Source organism: Pisolithus orientalis (assembly GCF_024613125.1).
Source record: "Pisolithus orientalis strain OTSU chromosome Unknown F5J12scaffold_40, whole genome shotgun sequence".
Lineage (NCBI taxonomy): Eukaryota > Fungi > Basidiomycota > Agaricomycetes > Boletales > Pisolithaceae > Pisolithus > Pisolithus orientalis.
In genome coordinates, this window is record NW_026260821.1 from 271,858 (window position 1) to 291,835 (window position 19,978).

The 19,978-nt window shown below is 49.7% G+C and overlaps 6 protein-coding genes across 6 annotated transcripts; 3 read left to right on the forward strand and 3 right to left on the reverse strand.

The window, feature by feature from the left end:
- Window positions 1–759: 759 nt before the first annotated feature.
- F5J12DRAFT_961866 (cytochrome P450) lies at window positions 760–3,015 on the forward strand (the record flags this gene model as incomplete). Its single annotated transcript, XM_051749949.1, has 12 exons — window positions 760–1,041; window positions 1,094–1,201; window positions 1,250–1,375; window positions 1,424–1,586; window positions 1,637–1,720; window positions 1,774–1,870; window positions 1,927–2,053; window positions 2,103–2,199; window positions 2,252–2,263; window positions 2,342–2,488; window positions 2,541–2,784; window positions 2,844–3,015. The coding sequence occupies exons 1-12, from the start codon at window positions 949–951 to the stop codon at window positions 3,013–3,015; spliced, it is 1,470 nt and encodes a 489-aa protein (XP_051596333.1). The 5' UTR covers window positions 760–948.
- A 1,334-nt stretch (window positions 3,016–4,349) lies between these two features.
- F5J12DRAFT_695451 (uncharacterized protein) lies at window positions 4,350–5,991 on the forward strand (the record flags this gene model as incomplete). Its single annotated transcript, XM_051740429.1, has 5 exons — window positions 4,350–4,794; window positions 4,850–5,005; window positions 5,065–5,676; window positions 5,726–5,840; window positions 5,895–5,991. Coding segments are annotated over 5 exons (1,425 nt in total), but the record flags the coding sequence as incomplete, so codon positions are not given.
- Window positions 5,992–6,288: 297 nt separating this feature from the next.
- On the reverse strand, window positions 6,289–8,552 carry F5J12DRAFT_907200 (cytochrome P450; the record flags this gene model as incomplete). Its single annotated transcript, XM_051748894.1, has 12 exons — window positions 6,289–6,412; window positions 6,510–6,656; window positions 6,712–6,955; window positions 7,007–7,181; window positions 7,285–7,392; window positions 7,442–7,568; window positions 7,627–7,723; window positions 7,777–7,860; window positions 7,911–8,073; window positions 8,126–8,251; window positions 8,300–8,407; window positions 8,460–8,552. 12 exons carry the CDS (start codon window positions 8,550–8,552, stop codon window positions 6,289–6,291), a joined length of 1,596 nt encoding a protein of 531 aa, XP_051596335.1.
- A 1,968-nt stretch (window positions 8,553–10,520) lies between these two features.
- On the reverse strand, window positions 10,521–11,741 carry F5J12DRAFT_856096 (uncharacterized protein). Its single transcript, XM_051746697.1, has 5 exons — window positions 11,588–11,741; window positions 11,437–11,534; window positions 11,170–11,377; window positions 10,882–11,087; window positions 10,521–10,851 (listed from the first exon to the last, which is right to left on the reverse strand). Exons 3-4 carry the CDS (start codon window positions 11,324–11,326, stop codon window positions 10,882–10,884), a joined length of 363 nt encoding a protein of 120 aa, XP_051596336.1. The 5' UTR covers window positions 11,327–11,377; window positions 11,437–11,534; window positions 11,588–11,741; the 3' UTR covers window positions 10,521–10,851.
- A 742-nt stretch (window positions 11,742–12,483) lies between these two features.
- F5J12DRAFT_726075 (glycoside hydrolase family 5 protein) lies at window positions 12,484–15,748 on the reverse strand (the record flags this gene model as incomplete). Its single annotated transcript, XM_051741692.1, has 9 exons — window positions 12,484–13,035; window positions 13,086–13,305; window positions 13,367–13,636; window positions 13,738–13,939; window positions 14,003–14,088; window positions 14,160–14,278; window positions 14,351–14,513; window positions 14,715–14,817; window positions 15,313–15,748. 9 exons carry the CDS (start codon window positions 15,746–15,748, stop codon window positions 12,484–12,486), a joined length of 2,151 nt encoding a protein of 716 aa, XP_051596337.1.
- Window positions 15,749–18,887: 3,139 nt separating this feature from the next.
- F5J12DRAFT_856123 (uncharacterized protein) lies at window positions 18,888–19,246 on the forward strand. The gene has a single exon (XM_051746698.1). The coding sequence runs from the start codon at window positions 18,988–18,990 to the stop codon at window positions 19,213–19,215; it is 228 nt and encodes a 75-aa protein (XP_051596338.1). The 5' UTR covers window positions 18,888–18,987; the 3' UTR covers window positions 19,216–19,246.
- Window positions 19,247–19,978: the final 732 nt, after the last annotated feature.

Genomic DNA, 19,978 nt, shown 5'->3' on the forward strand with positions numbered 1-19,978 from the left:
TCGTGGAACACAGGATCGAATTTAGGTCAGTCTGTGCTCTATTGACACAAGTGGAAAGTGAAATGTTTCAGAGGGGTTCTCGATATCAGAACTATCATCACACACCCCCATTTTTGTTTCTAGACCGCTCAAGCACACAACGATCATGAATGAGGACATTGTAGAGATACAGGTTGGATCAAACAATGGTCTGATATGAGGAAGGCAGGTGATTTTCTGTTTGCATTCAGTGAGATGAATTTGATGGGAGGTTTGCGAGCTTGGACTGACATGATGCCCATGCAAGAGTTGATACAAGGAGGGGGTGAGGCCGAGTGCGATAAAATCGTGTTTTACGGCCGGCCATGCGACCGCAAGTGTTTAATAGCAGGTGTTGATGTGCGCCCATAGATAAGTATGGCCTGTCCAAAGGCAGTACCAATGATATTGCAATCACAATGCATATAATGGCCGAATACCGCTGACTGGCATTTTCTGTAGCCGTCAGAGATGACGTCCGTGATGGTACCAAATCTTCGATTGTGCAGATACCATACACTTGCCACCAGCAAGTGCAAAGAAGCCAATGAGTGTGAACGAAGACATGGAAAGGATTTGCGGAACAGATGAAACAGGCCGCCAGCATTCAATTACATGTGGACCGGAACGACGTGACTAACCTCGAATAGCAATCGATCTAATCCTCTAAAAGATGCGAACCCATCTGTACGGCAAAGCAAACAGAGATGTCCAGGAGGGAGAATGCAAAGACTAGCACAGCGCATAGTGGCAAATGGAGCCAACACGGCAGAAACATCAACTTAACCAATTATGCACCCTCCCCGCATACCAAAAAAAAGTAGGTGAGGGCGAACTGGGGATGGACCAAAGAGCAGTACACAAATTCAGGACACCTACTTAATATACGGAAGATAAGCAGCCGTTCCTAACTTCCCCCCCCTATTCACCATGGCTGATATCTTATTTTCCTCCACTTTCTTATGTGTGGGTGCTGGTGCACTTGTCGCTGTAGGTGTATACCGAGCGTCCGAGTCTCGAAATGTAAGGCTCCACCACCTTCAAACAGGAGGCTCTACTCACACAGCTCACTTAGCTCAACCACATCCCGTCCGTGGGATCATTTGGTCCACTAGGCTCATATTGGACTGCAATTAAATCTCTCACAAATAGTCCAAAGATAGTCCAGGAGGGTTATAACAAGGTAAAGCCGATCTTCATAATGCCTGCTCGTTAACTGGTCACGGTACAGTACAAGGCAGCCGCCTTCAAAATCCCTAATTTGGGACATTGGGTGGTCGTTCTAAATCGCGATCATGTCGATGACATTATTAGGGCCTCTGACAAGGAGTTATCTTTTCATGCGGCCATAGATGATGTGAAGTTATTCCTTCTGTCGTAGGAAGCCCGCTGACGGATATCTTAGTATGTCAGACCAGTGTACACTTTTGGCCGTCAGATTATCGACGATGCATACCATTATTCGATCATGAAATCACAGCTTACCCATGACCTCTCTGCGGTTTTACCGGATGTTGCAGATGAAATAGCGGCTGCACTTGATGAAACATTGGACCTAACAGAAAATGGTTACAGATACAATTGCGCTGGTTGGTTCCAACTGATTACTCATTTTCAGAGTGGAAGTGCGTTCCGGTACTGAAAACTGTCGGGAAGGTCGCTTGCAGAGCAGGCAACAGAGCATTTGTCGGTTACCCACTCTGTGTGTGATTCGTCACCTAGCATTATGTTTCTGTCTTACGTGGTTTTCGCCAGGTCGGGATTCGGATTGGATTGAGCTGAATATGCAACTCACCAGTGCCATCATTAAAGAAGGGTTTATCTTGTCTCTCTTTCCCAAGTTCATTCTGCCGTGAGTTTCATCTGTTAATTTCGTGTAACAAAGTCATAGACCATCTTCGATTCCAGACTAGCAGCAAGATTTGCAACGAAAACTACCAATAGGGTTAAACACGGAGCTAGGCACCTGAGTCCCATAATCATAGAACGTCTGAAGCGAATGGAAGAATACGGAGAGAAATGGACCGATAAGCCTGTGAGCAGATGTGCTTCGTGTTGGCACAGGTCGGGTTCACGTCTCGCAGGATGACTTCCTACAATGGTGCCTGGATGAGGGAAAGGAGATGTCTGCAGATTTACTAGCTGCTCGTATGTTAGCCATCAACTTCGCCTGCAACTCACGTGAGTGGCTTTGCTTTTGATAATAACCATATCGTCCTTACCACAAGCACAGACAACGTCAAATGTATGTATTCATCCCGTTGCACGTGTCTGCCACAAACATGACATCGTCAGACTTTCGCCCAAACGCTCTATTGCCTAGCCGCAAATCCCCAATATATCCAGCCTCTCCGAGAAGAAGTTCAGGCGATAGTCGGCAAGGATGGCTGGACGAAAGAAGCGCTGGCTAAAATGCGGAAGGTTGACAGCTTTCTCAAAGAAGTACAGCGTTTTGAAGGCAATGCTTCTTGTGAGTGTGAAGTGCTTAGACTTCCGTGGCACCCCTTTTACATTGTCCACAGTGGGTATCAAGCGAAGAGCCCTGAAGGATATCACTCTTTCTGATGGAACGTTCATTCCGAAGGGAACGTACGTCTGTGTTGCGTCTCATGCTATTCATCATGATCCTTGCATCTACGAGGATCCCGACACCTTCGATCCCTACCGATATGTGAAGTTACAAGACAAGCAAGGCGACAGCTCTCGATACCAATTGGTGGCCGTCAGCCCTGAGTCGCTAATGTTTGGAATCGGGAAGGCAGTCTGGTATGTCCTCGGTCTACGCTGTGACCGACTCTCACCGGCATTCCTGTGGACACGTTCAGCCTGGGAAGATTCTTCGCGGCGATGATGCTCAAGCTCATGTTTGCGCAGATCATCCTGTCGTATGATTTGAAGCTCGGGGATATTTCCTACTCAGCAAGCCTGTGCATTGGACCAGCTATTGTTGCCAATTCCTCTGCCAAGGTAATGTTACGTAGGAGATCCGATGAATAGTCCAGTCAGTGCCGAAGGTTGTTACCGGTGGGCGAGGGTTTAAACCAGTACACATCACCACTACTGGAAGCACATGATCAGTACATAGAATTTAGTGCTTCTGGGAGGTGCTTAACCACCCAAACGCAGTGTAATTGCGCCGGCTTACCTGAGCCCAAATCTTACTTGAGACGACTGTTCAGTTGAGTGAGCCGAAGACGCGGGATCTGATTCGGGGAGTGGATTGCGTGAACACCAGAGCAAGGTTGGGCAGAGGCAGATCTTCATGTCGGATGCACCACGACACTAAGGCGAAGCGCCAGTCCGGAATTAAGGGAACAGTGACTAGCAAACTGACGACCATTCTGTGAAAATATGGGCATCGTACTCCGCCTTATCATGTATCTACTTGCCGGCCGCTAGTGTCTCAATCGTAAATGCGAGAAGGGTATGCAGGGGATAGATGTGCACAGCGTAGCTTAGCCGAGACGTTTGCGTGGTTTTTCAAGGTCGGTGAACTCGGGAATACATGTGCGGGAAGAGCATATGTACAGTGGCAGACTGAGTCTCAGATTCATAGAACCGTCACCGGTCATTTTCCCGGCCATTTGGTGCGCACGTCGAGCACAAGTTGCAACCTTGCTCGCGTCGAGCGACTCGAGTACTACTAGATATGAGCCAGAACGCGTAGCTGCGGACTTGATTGCACTGTTGACGGTCTGCGGCACCCCCCGTGGGTTCGTTGGGAGCCCCTGGCGGTTACCAACCTCGTTTTGGGCCTTATGTCCAGTCTTCCAGATAGGAGACCTAATACCACAGGTCTGGAACTCCTCAAAGAAACATCACTAGAGCTTCCTGCAACACGGTGACGTCTACAGCGAGACGGCAGGTTAAGCGCTCGAGGCCAATCGAGAGTGGAGTCGGATAATTAACCCCACTGGCAGTGAGCGCCTGGTATCGATTTTTCTATCGGCTCCTTGATTTTCGCTACCCCAGTACAGGCTGGCGACGTCGAGCTCCACATTTGAAATCTCCCTCACTGCGCGATGGTCATTATCCCAGAGAAGTCCGAACTTGCTCACAATGGCGTTGATGGCGAACAGCCGCCTGCATACGATGCTATTGAGGAGCTGCATCCAGCCAACCCGTCCCCGTCATCCGACACATTGTCATCTTCACCTCATGTGGCCGCTACAGGTTCCTCTAGCAGCTCAAACATTGTATCAAGTTCAAGACCATTTCTGAATCTGCACCTGTCACACAGTGATGGAGAACATTCTTTGACTCCCCGTCGCTCTGCCGACCTTCTCACAAATTTACCAGCTCGTACTGGCCGAGCTCGCCTACAGAAAGGCCGTCAACGTCGCAGCAGTTCATGGCTCTCCTTTCTTCCATTCACTTCTGCGCATTCTTCTAAGCAAATCCGCCAGTCAATCCTAACAATCATCCACGATCTCGTCGTCCCGCCGAACCACTCTAACCTCGGTTCCCCACCAGATGCATACGAAATCCTAGCCTCGTGCTCTAACACTTGTGCTGAGCACAAGCTTCCTCTCTCTGACATTGTGCAGGAGTTGTCTATTGCAGATCACACCCCGATGTACTGGGCAATTGTCAACTATCGTGAAGCATTGCTAGTAGCACTGCTGACGTTTGCCGAGAAGCTTGGGTCAGTTGCAGTGTCGGACATACGGCGGGCTTGTCTTGTCAGTTCAAACCAATCCTTGTTCCATGCCCTCCGCGCGAAGCGGCCGCCTTTTCACGGCATTCACGGCCTCAGGGTCCCCTCGTTGCACGCAGGTATGCACGTGCGCCCAAATTTATTTGCAAGATGACGTATGGCATGCTTCTGCAGCGACTGAATCACTCTTACTCGGCTCACGGCCTCCCGACGAAGTCCGAGTACAGGAGTCCAGTCAAGATGGTGCGTTCATTGTAGGTTTCGACGTCATACTCTGGCAGCGACGAATGCGCGCTGTAGGCAGAATTAGCGTCGAGTTTATAGTCTCTGGTAAACGAAACCCTCATACTCCCGATACTTCTTTGATGACCACTCATTTCAATTGGCAGGTCGAATGTGGCGTGTTACATTCTTTTCTACCAACGCTCCATCTTTGAACGGAGCACGAGGAAAACTCAATCGTGACACATGGCATGTGATGGTCACACTACTGGAATCCAGCCCACCTGCTTACCTCGACGCTCGACTCATCATTGATGTTCCACCACCCTCACCCCCACCACTCAAATTACCTTGGTCCGACCGGCAAGGAACGCGAACTACACTTCCACGTCAGCCCATTTCACCAAGAATAGACAAAAACTGGCAAAGTTGGCAAGCCATGTACGATTACAATTATGATGGAATGACCGAGCGTCGATTTTCGTCTTTGCAGGGGTATTCCATGCCTCAGGAGAAGCCATGTCATCATGATAAGGGTCCCACCTTTGCACTTTCTCATCCCTCTTCCTCTGCTCCGTCGCCGTTGCCTCCTCCCGCTCATCCGTGGGGCGCTAACCTACGAGCACAGACCCTACCGGTAGTGATCACAACTACACCGACATCAACACCGCCATCTCCTTCATCACCATCGCGATGTAATATTCCGCCAATTAGTATCCGTTTGCGATCCCAAGCACATAAACTTGCTCGGCATGGGAGGCCAGCATTTGACTCTCCAGGTATTTCAATCTTGTCTTTCTATCTGGCGGAAACATGAACTTCCTAAAGATACCTATGACGCATTGAACACAAAGGTGGAGACTTGGTCTGACAACGGCGTGAGTTACACTAGCGCTGTTATTGCACCGTTGGCGGAGGGTGCTGGTTCACAGCTACTGTATGAGTGAGTTCCGGCATTGTGCTTCCTTTGGTTTCTGGTCGGTCATCCCTTTTATAGGAAATCACCATACCTGTTCGCTGACGGAACACTGCGAGCGCGCTTGGAAGCAAGGCTGACCAAGTCGGAGCTGACGAGGGACTGCATTATATGTTGATCATACCTGATGTGTCGCATTTCCGGCATTGAACACAGGTGGCTTCAAGAGGCATTCAGAGAAGGCGCAGCCACGAATGCTGGGACGAGTCGTACTTCCTCTTTCAGGCCTAGTAGTGAGAGGGCCGTATGGCTCTCCGGGACCGTCCGGCGAGGTGAGCTTGTCGAAAGCGCCAGGATATGCAAATGTTGCCTTGCTACGAAGAGTCAATAGACGTCTTATGTTAGTGTATACTGCAACGTTGATATTTAAAGATGTGTCAACAGGTCGGTCAATTCTATTGCTGATCAAGACGTTTCAAGGGTACAACAAGCGTGCGAATATGCTGCTCTTCGGCAGTTGCGTGTGGGCGACCCACCTCTTGTTCACATTTCCGCCCGAATTCTGTGCAGTTGTCGTGCTCAACAGCAGTCTGGCCCACCTTGTCATGTCATAGTATGACGTGATATTGGAAGGAATGCTTGCGACAACGCTCGGCACTAATGCAACTACGTATTAATTGCATCTCCTTTCGCAACATGATTTTGGCAGAAGGATTGGCAGCAATAGCTGGTCCAATGCATACGCTTGCTGGGTAGGAAATATCCCCGAGTTTCAGATCATACGATAGGACGATATGCGCGAGCATAAGCTTGAGCATCATCGCTGCAAAGAATCTGCCAGGACTGGAAACTAGTGAGTCGGAGCGCGAGTCAGCCACACTGTAGACCGAGGACATACCAGGCCGCCTTCCCGATTCCAAACATCAACCACTCAGGGCCGATGGTAACCAATTGGTAACGAGAACTGTCGCCTTGCTTCTCTTGCAATTTGATATATCGGTAGGGATCGAAGACATCGGGATCCTCGTAGACGCAAGGATCACGATGAATGGCATGAGACGCAACACAGACATACGTTCCTGTTGGAATGAACGTTCCATCAGAAAGAGTGATATCTTTCAAGGCTCTTCGCATGACACCCACTGTGGACAATGTAAAAGTGGTATCTCAGAAACGCTTTAAAGCACACTCACAAGAAGCATTGCCTTCGAAACGCTGTGTTTCTTTGATAAAGCTTTCAACCTTCCGCAATTTAGCCAGCGCCTCCTTCGTCCAACCATCCTTGCCAATTATTGTCTGAACCTCCTCACGGAGAGGCTGAATATATTGGGGATTTGCGGCTAGGCAATAGAGCGATTGAGCGAAAGTCTGGAAATGTCATGTTTATGGCAGACATGTGCAATGGGATGAATACATACATTAGACGTTGTCTGTGCTTGTGGTGAGGATGGTACTGGTTATCACCAAACACAAAATCACCCACGTGAGTCGCTGCGAAGTTGATGACAAGTATACGGGCGGCTAGTAAATCTGCAGAAGTCTCCCTTCCCTCATCCAGGCACCATTGTAGGAAGTCGTCCTGCAAGATGTGAACTCGATCCGTGCCAAGATAACGCACATCTACTCACAGGCTTATCGTTCCATTTCTTTCCGTGTTCTTTCATGTGCTTTAGTCGCTCTATGATCATGGGAGCCAAGTGTCCAGCTCCGCGTCTATTCCTATTGGTAGTTTTCGTTACAAGTCTTGCGGCTAGTCTGGAGTCGGGAAAGACTCATGACTTCATTGCGCAGGAGATGGGCAGAAGAGACTCACGGCAGCATAAACTTAGGGAAAAGGGACAAGATAAGTCCTTCTTTGATGATGGCATTGGTGAGTTGCATATTCAACTCAATCCAATCCGGATCTCGGCCTAGTGAAAATCAGGTAAGATGGGTACATATTTCTAGGCGGGGAATCACACACAGAGGGGGTAACCGACAAAAATTCTGTTGCCTGCTCTGCAAACGACCTTCTCGACGGTCTCCAGTACCGGCAAGCATTTCCACTCTGAAAATGAGTAATCAGTGTGAATCAACCAGCGCAATTGTATCTGTAACCATTTTCTGTTAGGTTCAATGTTTTGTCAAGTGCAGCCGCTATTTCATCTGCGACGTCGGATATAATCGTGGAGAGATTATGGGTAAGGCGTGATTTTACAATTGTATTTTGGTATGCATCGCCCATAATCTGAGGGCCAAAAATATATTTCGTTTTAATAAACTAGGTCATCCGTGCCTCAGCGGGTTTCCTATGACGGAGAGAAAACACCTACGTCCTCTAAGGCCATATGGAAAGACAGTTCTTTGTCAGAGGTCCTGATGATGTCACCGAGATGATTGCGATTCAGCACGACAACCCAATGACCTAATGTAGGGACTTTGAAGGCGGCTGCCTTGTGCTATATCGTGACCAATTAACGAGTACGCATCACAAGGAATGGATTTACTTTGTTATAACCTTCCTGAACGATCTTTGAACCGCTTGTGTGAAATTTAATTGCGGTCCAATATGAACCTAATAGGCTAGACGATCCCACAGATGGGATGTGATCGAGCTAAGCGAGACGTTTGAGTAGAGCCTCCGGTTTGAAGGTAGTGGAGCCTTACATTTCGAAACTCAGACGCTCGATATACACATGCAGCGACAAGTGCGACACCAGCCACCCATAAGAGGTTGGAGGAAAATAAGACATCCGCCATGGTCAAAGATTGGATCGAAGTTAAGAGCCCGACTGACCGCTTAAATACATATCCGATGATCATTTAACTCGCCCAAATCGCCATAGTGATCAAAGGAGTGGCCACTGTTATCCGGAAAATGTGTACTCCGTAGACAACGGAGTAGCACGGAGTAACCGCAGTTTCCTGCCCGATACTGCAAGGTCGGTGAGTACTTGTCTTTGCAAAAGCCTTCCATACTACGTCGCAAGTTTTCTCGACGCCATGGTGTCGGAAGCGTGTGAGAAGGTGGCGCGATAGATCATGCCATTCGCTGGAGGCATGCAGCGTCGTGTGAACATCATCATCGGTGTTGGGCATCTTACTAGTTGCAGTGTGCAATATTGTTCCCTGCCAAAATAATATCTAAAGATTCAGAAGAGTTCCAGGGCACACGAATTCACCGACATCGGCCGCGCTGATGATTAGTAGCGTTCCGAGTTGACGAGGTCGACGTCACCGCTGAGTTATCCACGTGTGCCGTTGACTTGGGTGCTACCATTGAAGCTGAACAATCCTCCGGCGAAGTTTTCTACCATATCAAATAGAAGTTATATCGGGGTGGACATCTCACAGCTGGCAAGGGATCCCCACAACCTAAACTGGTCACGTCCTCAAACCACACTCGCAGACCATTCTCGGAGAGAACCAGAGAACCAAGACAAGGCGTGACCCAGAACGAATGTGACGTTCTGTGCCTTGGGTACAACCTGTAATAGGGCTGATCATATGTGGTAGAGAGCCCTAAGACAGTCCAATCGGTGTCGCCCCTGAAGCTAGGATTCACCTGAGCAAGTAGAGGGTCACCGAGCCACCGACAAACCATGACAAGCACCAGAATAGCGGATTTCCCGTATTCCGTATCCTCGGAGTCGTCGGAGGTGCAGCGATGACAATGACCATAGGATGATGCTCGTGCGTACATCCGATGCAAACTCCTGGGATTTTTGAACGTTGACCCATGGATTTTCAAGATATACGCGACCAATGTGGCCCATCGAAAACCATTAAACTCATGGTCAACAAGGCGTGAAATTCCTAATCGGGAACTTATTTATGCGCAGTCTCTGGACACGAGCTCCATCGCAACTGGTAAGACAATCTGGAGAAGGGCTTGGAAATGTATTGAGATTCTCCCCCTTGATTCCCCCCTTCGCTTCTTCCTATCATCGACACGAGAATCGCCGATCGTGTGGCAATGTAAGGAGGAGACCACGAAGTACCACTTATAATTCGGTTTCTCATTGTATTGCACTGTACACGAACGCTAAGAGTCAGGGGCAGGAGATATAGATAGACAGAAGCTCACACAAGTTGAGTATTCGACAGCGACGTCTTCGTCGTTCGACTGCATCGACACGAGCTCATCCTTACTTATCACTGTCCCTGCCAAGATCCTCTTTCCGCCCCGCCGAGTGAGACCTGCCCAGTTTCAATATGCGGCAAGGATCTTTATGCGCGCCACCTATGACTGTCACCTCCGATGTTTCCCGAGTACGTCGCTACTTGAAACTTGTCGCCACGTGTAGTGAAGGCAACTCGTCGACCAGATACTTCTTGCGATGTTCAGGAAGACTTGTCGGTCTGAAAATAAAAGTATTAGGTCCGAGCATGAAGCCATAAAAAAAGCACCAAGTGCACAGTTTCCAACTCGTAAACATGCAACTCACGAAATCACTCCTTCTCCTTGCCTCTGCTACATACGTGCACGCACGCGCAAAACAATGTGCAGTGTGTCCAGCTCGGGTGGAAGGCGAAACCCTTCTCGATTCATGTTATATGGGGCACAAGACCTTTTGCGAGTGGGCACTCCATTCCACTACGCATGCCGGCGGAGTTCCCTGACATGTAGCTTTGTTCAGTTATAATGGGGGTACTTACTGGGGAAGCGCCCCTTACTGCGCTTATACCGTGCGTGCATATCTGTAGTCCATTTTTGTGCGCACCAGCATCCAACGAGTCTGGCAGAACTGGGGCACGCTTATTCCCGGTGAGAGCCATGGCAATTGCCAGGCTACCACAGGAACAACCTCGTCCTGCACTGTGCAATGTAGTATGCCCACTCCATCACCAACATTCAGGGGTGGGCAAAAGCGGAGGGCGGGGCACCGCGACACCGCGACTCGTCCCCAGAAGGACGGGAGGGAGGTCTCGTGGGAAAGCAGGATGATCAATGCGAAGGCGTGACAAGTGTTGCCCAACAATAAAACTATCGTGTAGGTTGTTGCCGAGGGAGGCCAGACCTTGGATGGAGTTTGTCTCCTGGTTATAAATTGTGGCACTTCCACGAGATCATCAGCTATGTTTGTTGTCAGTAGGACTTCTCAGTCCGGCCAATGGCTCGTGAGATCTCGCTACCTCCACCTCTAAGTTCTCTAGCTACACCCACAATGTTTGGTTGAGTTGCAGTGGCACTCTGCCTGGTCACCGTTTGGGACGTCAGGGCACATCCACAGCTGCGCCGCAACCCACGTTGTTCCTGGGGGTGCCATCGACACGTTCCAACAGTTGTTTTCGCTGTAAAGTAACATGCCGTGGTTAGCACGCTGCACCCATGTTAACAACCTCGAACTTAATCAGTGATAGTGATGTCCTTCACAAACTACGTTTCCCCCTTTTCGACTTGTCGTTCGTCTCGTCATCTTGATCTGTGAGGAGAGAACAAAACCTTTCAACTTCGTCCTCGTCGACAACACCAAGGGGAACAGAAGCCCCCCGAGTATGTTGACAAACAACCTTTGAATGAGGTCTTGCATATTAGTGGTAAGACATCTTACACCGCGATCAACACCAAACTCATGTCATGCCTGCCATAGGATAATTGAGAGGACGTCAAAATTCAACTTCCGGAATCAAGAACACCTGCATTGTTTAACTCTGGATGGGCTCCAAACAAACTTTCGCATAATCTGGATGTAAGCAACAATTCACTGTCAGGACCGAAGAAATAGAATGATGAGGTCACTGCTCGGACCCGCGTTACCACATAGCTGACAAGGTAGACGTAACCGGCGTACTGCAGTCCAAGTTCGCAGCAATATGTTCGAGTGATGGGCTGTTAAAAGTCGCAGGGAGCCCGAGATAAGTCCGACCACCAGGAGTTGTCACAAGACTTGGGCCGCCGCCGTGCCGGAAGGTTGGTACGGAATTACTATGACGTGCGTTTCCGCACTATGCATCAACATTTTTTCTGGCTTGGTTTACTGCACCCTACTCGTCTAACTTGGCCAGGAGAGGTTGGAGCGCGTATCGTTCGTGCGAGGTACATATTCCCGGACATTCACTGACAGTCATTTGCTAGGACCTACCCTCCGCACCGAAAGGCTGTTTAGGACGCACGGCGGCACGAGGCAAAGGCTTCCGAATGCGCATTTCCAATACAGCTGTCCATGATGGCGCTAGCAGAAATTTATGGCAGGTGTATCGTGTACGTGCGCCAACCTGATGTTACTGGTAAGTGCCTCCCTGACACAAAACAGCCTGGACAACGGTATGGATACTTGACCTGTAAACTACATTAATGGACAATCCAGACCACGCACCCGGAAGTCTCAGAGAATATATCATAACGCAAGCACGCTCCAACTTCTGCAAGGTAACTAGCGACAAGAATAAGCAGAACTCCGATAGCAAATCAACAAAGCAGGTCACTACCGTTAAGTACGCAGGAAATGAATCTAAGTACAAGCATCTATATGCATGTAACGGTCGCATGTTTACAAAGATAGTGGAGACCGCTGAAAATCGTCTGTAGAATGCACGAAACCGTTCGTCAATGGTAATCTATCAATCCATTCATAGTGAGAAATGAATAAATGTCTCGCAACTAATGCTGCGGATATATATCTCCGTGTATTTCACTGAGTTCTGGCACCCTCCTGACCTCATGGGTCGGGAAGACATCACTAAAAGCTCACCGCGCTGCGCCAGCTGTCGGAGCAGGCGTGACGACGATACCCGCTCCTCCGCCCGTCAAAGTAGCTGTGGAAGGACAGACCGCAGTAGGCATCGGCGATGAGACAGCGTCCCATGCACTTGGATAGCTGCATCCCGCCACTTCTGTTGGAGACAGCGCCTGGTCGCTCTCGTCATACCACCCGTTACCAATACTTACACTTGAGGGTGGCTTTGGTGAGAACGTAGGTGGAGGAAGCGTTGGAATGGGACTGCCTGTGGGGGTATAGGTTGGGAGGTACGCCTGGATGGCCCCAGCCGTAAGGCCATTAATGGATGTCGGGGGATATTGACTGTATGAAGAAACGGAGGAAGGTGCGATCGTGCCGGCTCCAGCACCACCTGTTTGCCAGGACTGGAACGTGCCATCAAAGATCGGGCCAGAGACTCCCAGAGCTGCACAGGTTCCCACAGCGGTGCGCGGATCTTGAGGTATCCATCCTCGTTCAAAACCAAGTTTGTAAGACCAAAGCGGAGACTGAACTGTGTTCGTCGTGGAGGAATTGCCGATCTGATATACCCAGCGTCAGCGTCAGAACCAGAGGACAAAGATGAACTGACCTTCCAGGTCCAGAAGAACCAATTTTGCAGTGCATCCATACTTGCCAGTGCAAACTCCTGCAACCCGGCCTTCATCGTGTCATTCCATTGCGAAGCGTCCAAGAACAGTGCGCATGATTGTCCATAGCTGTCCGTGTTCCCCACTCCCGTCAGGTACAAACCACAGTCGTTGTATCCAACGCTGAACTCGCCCGCGATAGTTACTCCAAAAGCCACTTGGCTGGAAAGTGATCAACACATTGTCAGTGGTTTTGTCCAGTCAAAGTAACGTCTATCCACACCTCTGGTTGATGGGAGGGCCAAATGTGTTGCACGCCAACTGTGGCCAAGTCCCCCCAGCCTGCAGCCCAGTACCTGTAGCAATAGGCGCATCATTTGGCTCCCCATCGAAAGCGAAGTATGGGTGGGTGTCGATCATAACCCGGTCCGACCCCTGTAAGAACCCCGCCCAAGCCTCGAGTCCCAAAAAACCATCATGAATCGAAATGTATGGGCCATTCCCCTCGCCGTAGCCCGTGATGTTACGAATCATATCGTGGGCGCGAAGGTAGCTGTTTCAGATAAAGCCAAGGGGCAAGGTGGGCGCGACAACGGTATCAGCAACGAGTAAAAGGACCACCTGAATTACAACGGCGGAGGAAAAGCTACTGACAATGACGTAATTTGATCTATTCCGATGGTGGAATCAAGTGCTTCATTCACGATGCCAAACACCGGGACTACGGGCTGCCATTCAGGCTGGGAAATGAATTCCGTGATGATTCGGATGTAGTTGAGCGCGCGTTCGGCATTGGCTACTCCCATCACGCCGTTCAAAAAGTTGACGGAACCCATCTTTCCAGAATGATTATAGCCTTCCAGGAAGGACTGTGTCATCAGAAAAAAATTAGTTCCATACAGCGGGAGTCGCCACTTACCGTTTTGAGAACCAGGAATCGTGTGCAGATCAAGATTAACTCTCAAACCGTACTTCCTCGCCCACTGAAGCACACGTAGGATGTACCTAAGATCAGCGGGCCGAATTGCAACTAGTCAGTGAATCGCGCCTAGACTTTGATCATTTCGAATACCCACGGCCAGCAAACCTTCTCAAGGAAAGGTTCAAAGTCCCATTTCTCAATGGCCCAAAAAGGGATGGGCAACCTGATCCAGTTGAGTCCTGCTCCTGCAATTGCCGCAATGTCCTGTTCCGTCTATAATCATCCATGTTGCAAGCCCCAAACCATAAATTAGTGCGCAGAAACCGTAGACGATCCACGACGCACAATGAAAGTGTCGTAATGATTCTCCAATTGGTTTAAACCTCCATTCGCAGTGTCTGCCGCCATAAGAGTGCTCAGAGTCCATTCGTCTACCGATCCAGGATATTGCTGGAACAAGGATGGAACAATGAACGGCTCCAAGACGAAAAGACCGCCGAGATTGACCCTATCAGAAGATACATGGAATAAAGTGTTTCACCATAAGAAAAACGCCCATTAGCATATGTAGGCATTGCGCGCATTATCACATAAATCCGTTACCATACCATCGGTGTATGTATCCATTCCCATGAACGAGCGATATAAGATATGGTGGCCACCGTGGAGGTAAGCGGGTAGCATACAAAAAACCATCCGTGACACTTACCCGTACACCTTGTCCTGTCCCCACGTCCAAGACGTGTTCAATGGAGGAGTCCATGAGTTCGGACGGGCATTATTATTGAAAGGGTTATTTGGATCAGATACCCCTGGAGGAACAAAATCAGCACGAATAGCATCGCCCAAGGTGACACGAAACATGTTCTCATAATCGGTATGGACTAGAGTAACGCTAGACGTCGAACTGTTCAACTATCTCGAGCGGCAACTGCAGTAGCCGGCGCCGCAATTTATTTCCATCACCCCAGTAATACGGGCGCATCACAGGATCGGTGGTTCTGCAGCGCCGCGCATGTTACATCATGCACGGACGCACTTTAACCTGCCATATAGGGACACCGAAAGGGTCCGACGAACGACGATGCGACCCTTGAGTGCAGTGCCAAGTAATGTCCCTCTAACAGGGGTAAAGGAGAATGACCGCGCACAACACAGGCACAAGGTGACAACGTGCCCATGAGAAAAGCGCCACAAAAAGTGGATCGGTTCACATGCCACAGAGTGTCGTAGCAGTGCAATGCACAAGCAATAGCATCCTCCCAGGCGAACTGAAAAACAAAACAAGTCGTGGAACAGGTACTCACAATATCCTCCAAACGGATTTATATATATAAACGTGGATCCGTCAGATGTAACAACTGCTGACCCGTTTCCGCCAGACGTCGCACCTGACGGTGATCCTGGATTGGGAATGGTGCCTGAACCGCCTGAACCCCCGGTCGCATTTGTGCTCGAATTGTGTGGCTTAATAACGATAAAATAAACTGGAAGCACGACTGCCAGTACAACAATGACCAAAGCCAATAGAAGGGTAATCCATCCAAAGGGTCTTCGAAAGAATGACTTCTGCGTTCCGAGATAGACAGGTGCCAGAGCGGGCGCTTCGTCTGCACCCTCCTCAAGTTTGGTCTCCGCCTCTGGAGATACCGCAGAAGGTGTAGCGTCCTTGAGAGTCAGAGGTGTGGTGTTCAACCCTTCGGCAGACTGGTAGCGCACAACGGACTCCCGCGGAGTGTCCATCATCTCCGGCGTCTGAGCCTGGTCGAGAAAGGATCCCACAGGAGGTCCAAGTACTTCATTCGAGCCAGGGAGGTGAACAGCAGCCGGATCAGGGGACTCTGATGGTGCTGGCGATTGTACTTGACCAACAGTGGGGCCTTGAGAATAAGCACTTTCGTCCGCGTCGCTGTCGGGTGCGATACTGTCGTCATCTGCGAAACTTGACCTGGCTGTCTCTGCTGCGGTAGGTGAGGAGGCAGGCCTGTCTACACTGGGTGTATTTGAGGCCCGCGGCAGCACGCTCAGTTCAGCCGCAGGTGTGTTCGGAGCCGTGCTGAAAGGGTCAGCAAGACTTTGTGGCCTAGATGTCGCCATCCCTCAGGACAGCAGCGGAGACAAAAACGTTGGAGGACAGGGCAAGAGCAACAAGTTAGCCGCTGGAGGCAAGGAGGCGAAGAGAAAGATGACGCTATAATTAGCGATCTAGCCTGTAATTGGAGTCGGTTAACGCCCTGTCAGCGCATGGTTCACTCCACGTGCAAAGAGGCAGGGCCTGTCAGCCAGCTTCAAATGTTCAGGCCAGGACAAACGAGTAAGATGCACAAAACAGTCCCTCAGCGCCAGCTTCGATGCTTTATAGAGCTGCAGTGACGATGGCATCGTAATACATCATTGGGCGTCATCAGAGACCCGGCGTTAGGCTCTCAACCATTCAAGGACCAATTGACGCACATGTACTCCCGCTCTCTTTGACATTTCTCCTGTTTTGCCGACGCCGAGAAATAAGCTAACCTTTGGATGGCTGACGATCCCCGAGAACACCTTATCAATTTGCAACGTGGCAGCACATGATACAGCTCAGTGCCGTGCCGACACGAAAGGACATGACGACAGCCATCGCAACGTTGTAAAGAGTGTATTGCTGCTGGGCTCTCTGCATATGGATTACATGGCATTGTGAAGCTATCCATTGAAGCCACCACGAAAACATCTGGGGTAAAAGCAATGGCAGCGAACACCTCGCTTGGCCAGCGCCGGCTCAATCTAAAGCAAAACGCAACGCTAACCTTGACCATTTCAAAATTGCTGTTATCAAACTGATCTCCGAAAGCAGTTCTACCTCGACCCCAATTTTCCAAATCCCCGTATATTACCTTTCGGTCGCAGAGGCCCAAAGCTCAAGATATGCTCATAAAACAGGGCAATACCGTACCATTTTTTCAATGTATCAAAAGGATGTCCGACCAAGTCTCCGCTCCATAGCTTGAGGTCAACGAGTCCCATTGGTCGAGCGGGAACAGTTTTTGACAAAGAAACTGACCTAAACACTGCATATACTGTATCCACCGAACGACAGTGGGTATATGTGGATGTATCCATGCAGGCCCGCCTAGGCGACCAATGACTCCTGACGTGTCCCGTCAATTCAGCACCCAAACATCGCGGAGCCGTGTCAAGACGCGGCCACCCACACGTATTTTTTGACGACCAAGAGTTCAAGTCACTGGTGCATGGATGCACATGATAAACACTTACCACAGACGCAACCTATATGAAGCCCGGTCCTCAAACCTTACTCGCGCACCGATGCGGCCGCTACCACTGTCACAACATTGCCTAGTGCAGTTCGCGATGACAGAGTCACGGGTCGCGGAAGAATTTTTTCCAAGTTAATTTTACCATGACACCGAACCTACCAGTCCATGGCCGTGAACCGATCATCCGAATAGGAAGCCAGCACGGACATCATGGTGCGACATCGAAGTATCACATACATTAAAGAACCCACGCATCTTCCGACTTCATCATATAGAGAAGTTTGGATGCAGCTCATTGACCCTTGTCCGCATGTTTGCAGATACTACAAAAAATGACAGGTTATTTCGCCATGGACCCCAAGTTGTGTCTTGTGCCTCTTTGTCGTGCAAAAAAAGAGTGAATGGCTTGGAATGTGAGAAGCATTATGCCATGTTCTCGACACGATTCGACCTGACAAGGTTACAGGTCACAAGCTGTGGTTCGTCTTCACGAAAGCACAGTGAACCTGGTCTATATAACTAGTGGGTACCTCGTACCCGGAACTAATGAACCACCTTGACCCCAGCTCATACCCAAACCCATCCTATTGTAATCAAGATGTAATATCTTGCTTCTGCCTTGCTACGTACTGAGGTTAGGAAAGTAACCTCCACGGCGGAAAATTTCCAATATCGTATGGAATTCATTTGTCATGATGCTGGCCTTGGCTAACCTCCAGCTTCGACGGATATTTTGCCATCGGAGATCAGCAGCGTGGCACCCCTTTTCCGTGTGTTTGGCGGCCGACATAGAAGACCCTGCTATCAAAGGTGAGACACCTGGGACTTGCTAATATCGTCACTGTGAAGATGCAGTGAAGAACAACGAGGTGCAGAGTTCTTGCCAAGAGTGCAGCCGTGCGACGCATGTTTTATAGGCAAAACCTCTTTTCCACGTAACTGTACCACTGGTCAGGTTAGCCTTTGGCTGCTGGCGCAAAGAGGCATAGGATGCAGCTAATCGCTTAGCTGCTTGTTGTGCTTAGACGTGTGCAAAGGATACCTGTCACAATCGTAGACATTAAATTCCCATGGTAAGTTGCACAGTAACAAGGTTTGAGCTCCACCCCGGAATACATGACGGTTCCCGCATCCTGGCTATCCACCCTTCTGGTCTTTGGATATTACTATCGTTGCACCACACACTTGCATTGATGTTCCAATTGATGCTGGAAAAAGCGAAGCAAGTGAAGAATGATAGGGTCTATACCAACGCCAACCACACGCTGCATTCGTTTTCGCCGGAGTCGACCCACTAATTTGCTTTTGTCAACCCACGTCCAATGTAATAATCTATAGGTCGACGTCGACCCACTAGTGATGAATGGAAGTGAGGCAACGTTGCAGTGTAGTCGAATATTTACCGCATTCTTTATGAGATGTTACACGTGTGCTATGCCAGACCAGATACCGAAACAAATACGTGGGTAAATATGTAGTCGCCGAAAAGGTTCCTTCTTTTGATGGCGTGAGCTCCTAGTTGTACGTAGACCGGGTCGATGGTGTCCGCAGTCAGGCAGGAAATCCGTGGGGAGTCCAGAAAAGGGGGACCCCCAAGCACGTAGTGGCGAATTCAAATCGTCCGGCATTGCATGTGTACCGACAGAAGGTCCCAGCGCATAGGTCAGGTAGAAGGAGGTGAATTTCCAGGATAGGCAAAAGCCTACCAATCCACGCTGTGACATGACGTTGGCGAATCTAATCATAGTCATTCTACTTCGAACCTGGAAAATATCAGCAGGGTGTAGCGCCCCGTACCCATATATGTATCTGTCACGGCGCCTTTGCTTTCAGAGAAGGTTAAAAAGAACCAAAGAGATCATTAGCATAGTTCGAACTGAGCACCGTGCATGGTCTCGTGTCATTGCCTTGACAGCTCACACCCGCGAAGGAGACGGCGCAATAAACTAAGATCTGATGCTATGTAAGATATATGGTAGAGGGAAGTAAAGTGGCGGTGAGAAAACGGAGGGTAGATGAGACCGCGATAGACTTATCAGAGCTCTTGTCCGGACAGTGGCGCAGAGAAAAGGGGTGAGTCGTTTCGGATATGGGGAAGTGGTGGAGCCGGACACTGGTTATGTGAGTGCATATCCCGTAACTTGGGTCTCGAGAACACCTGTGGGAGAAGTATGACATGTTATTGGATATCCGGTACGGTAAAGGTCGTGAACCCGACGGGATATCTGTGCGGAAGTAGTGTTCTGTAAGGCCGAGTGACGCGTGGGATGCCCCTGGTCCCTAAAAAGCTCTAAGTATGTCCTTTGTTCCGTCAATAAGCACGAAGTGGAGGTGTCTTGTTGCTTATGTAATTGTTTGTGCCTTCATTGGACCCCTTTTCCAATTATCCCAAGCGACGTAAAATGAAAAGGCATTCTCCGCGTTCGGGGTGTTTGCATCGCCGGAGGATCTCAGATGGTAAGTATCACTCACCGCAGTGACCGCACCCACCTACCACCTGTGGATCTACAAACACGTCGCACTGCATTCAACGCCTGCTACGTTCAGCATGGTAGTCGTCAAAAAGGATCATAATTTATTTTGTTTCCACCGAACGCCAAACTGAAGTTCATCCTGTTGATGTACAAAGACAGGTGACCGCCCGAGGTACGACACGGTCCAGGTTCAGCCCAGGGATCAGAGACTCGGCACCGCCATTCCCCCGGGCTGCCGC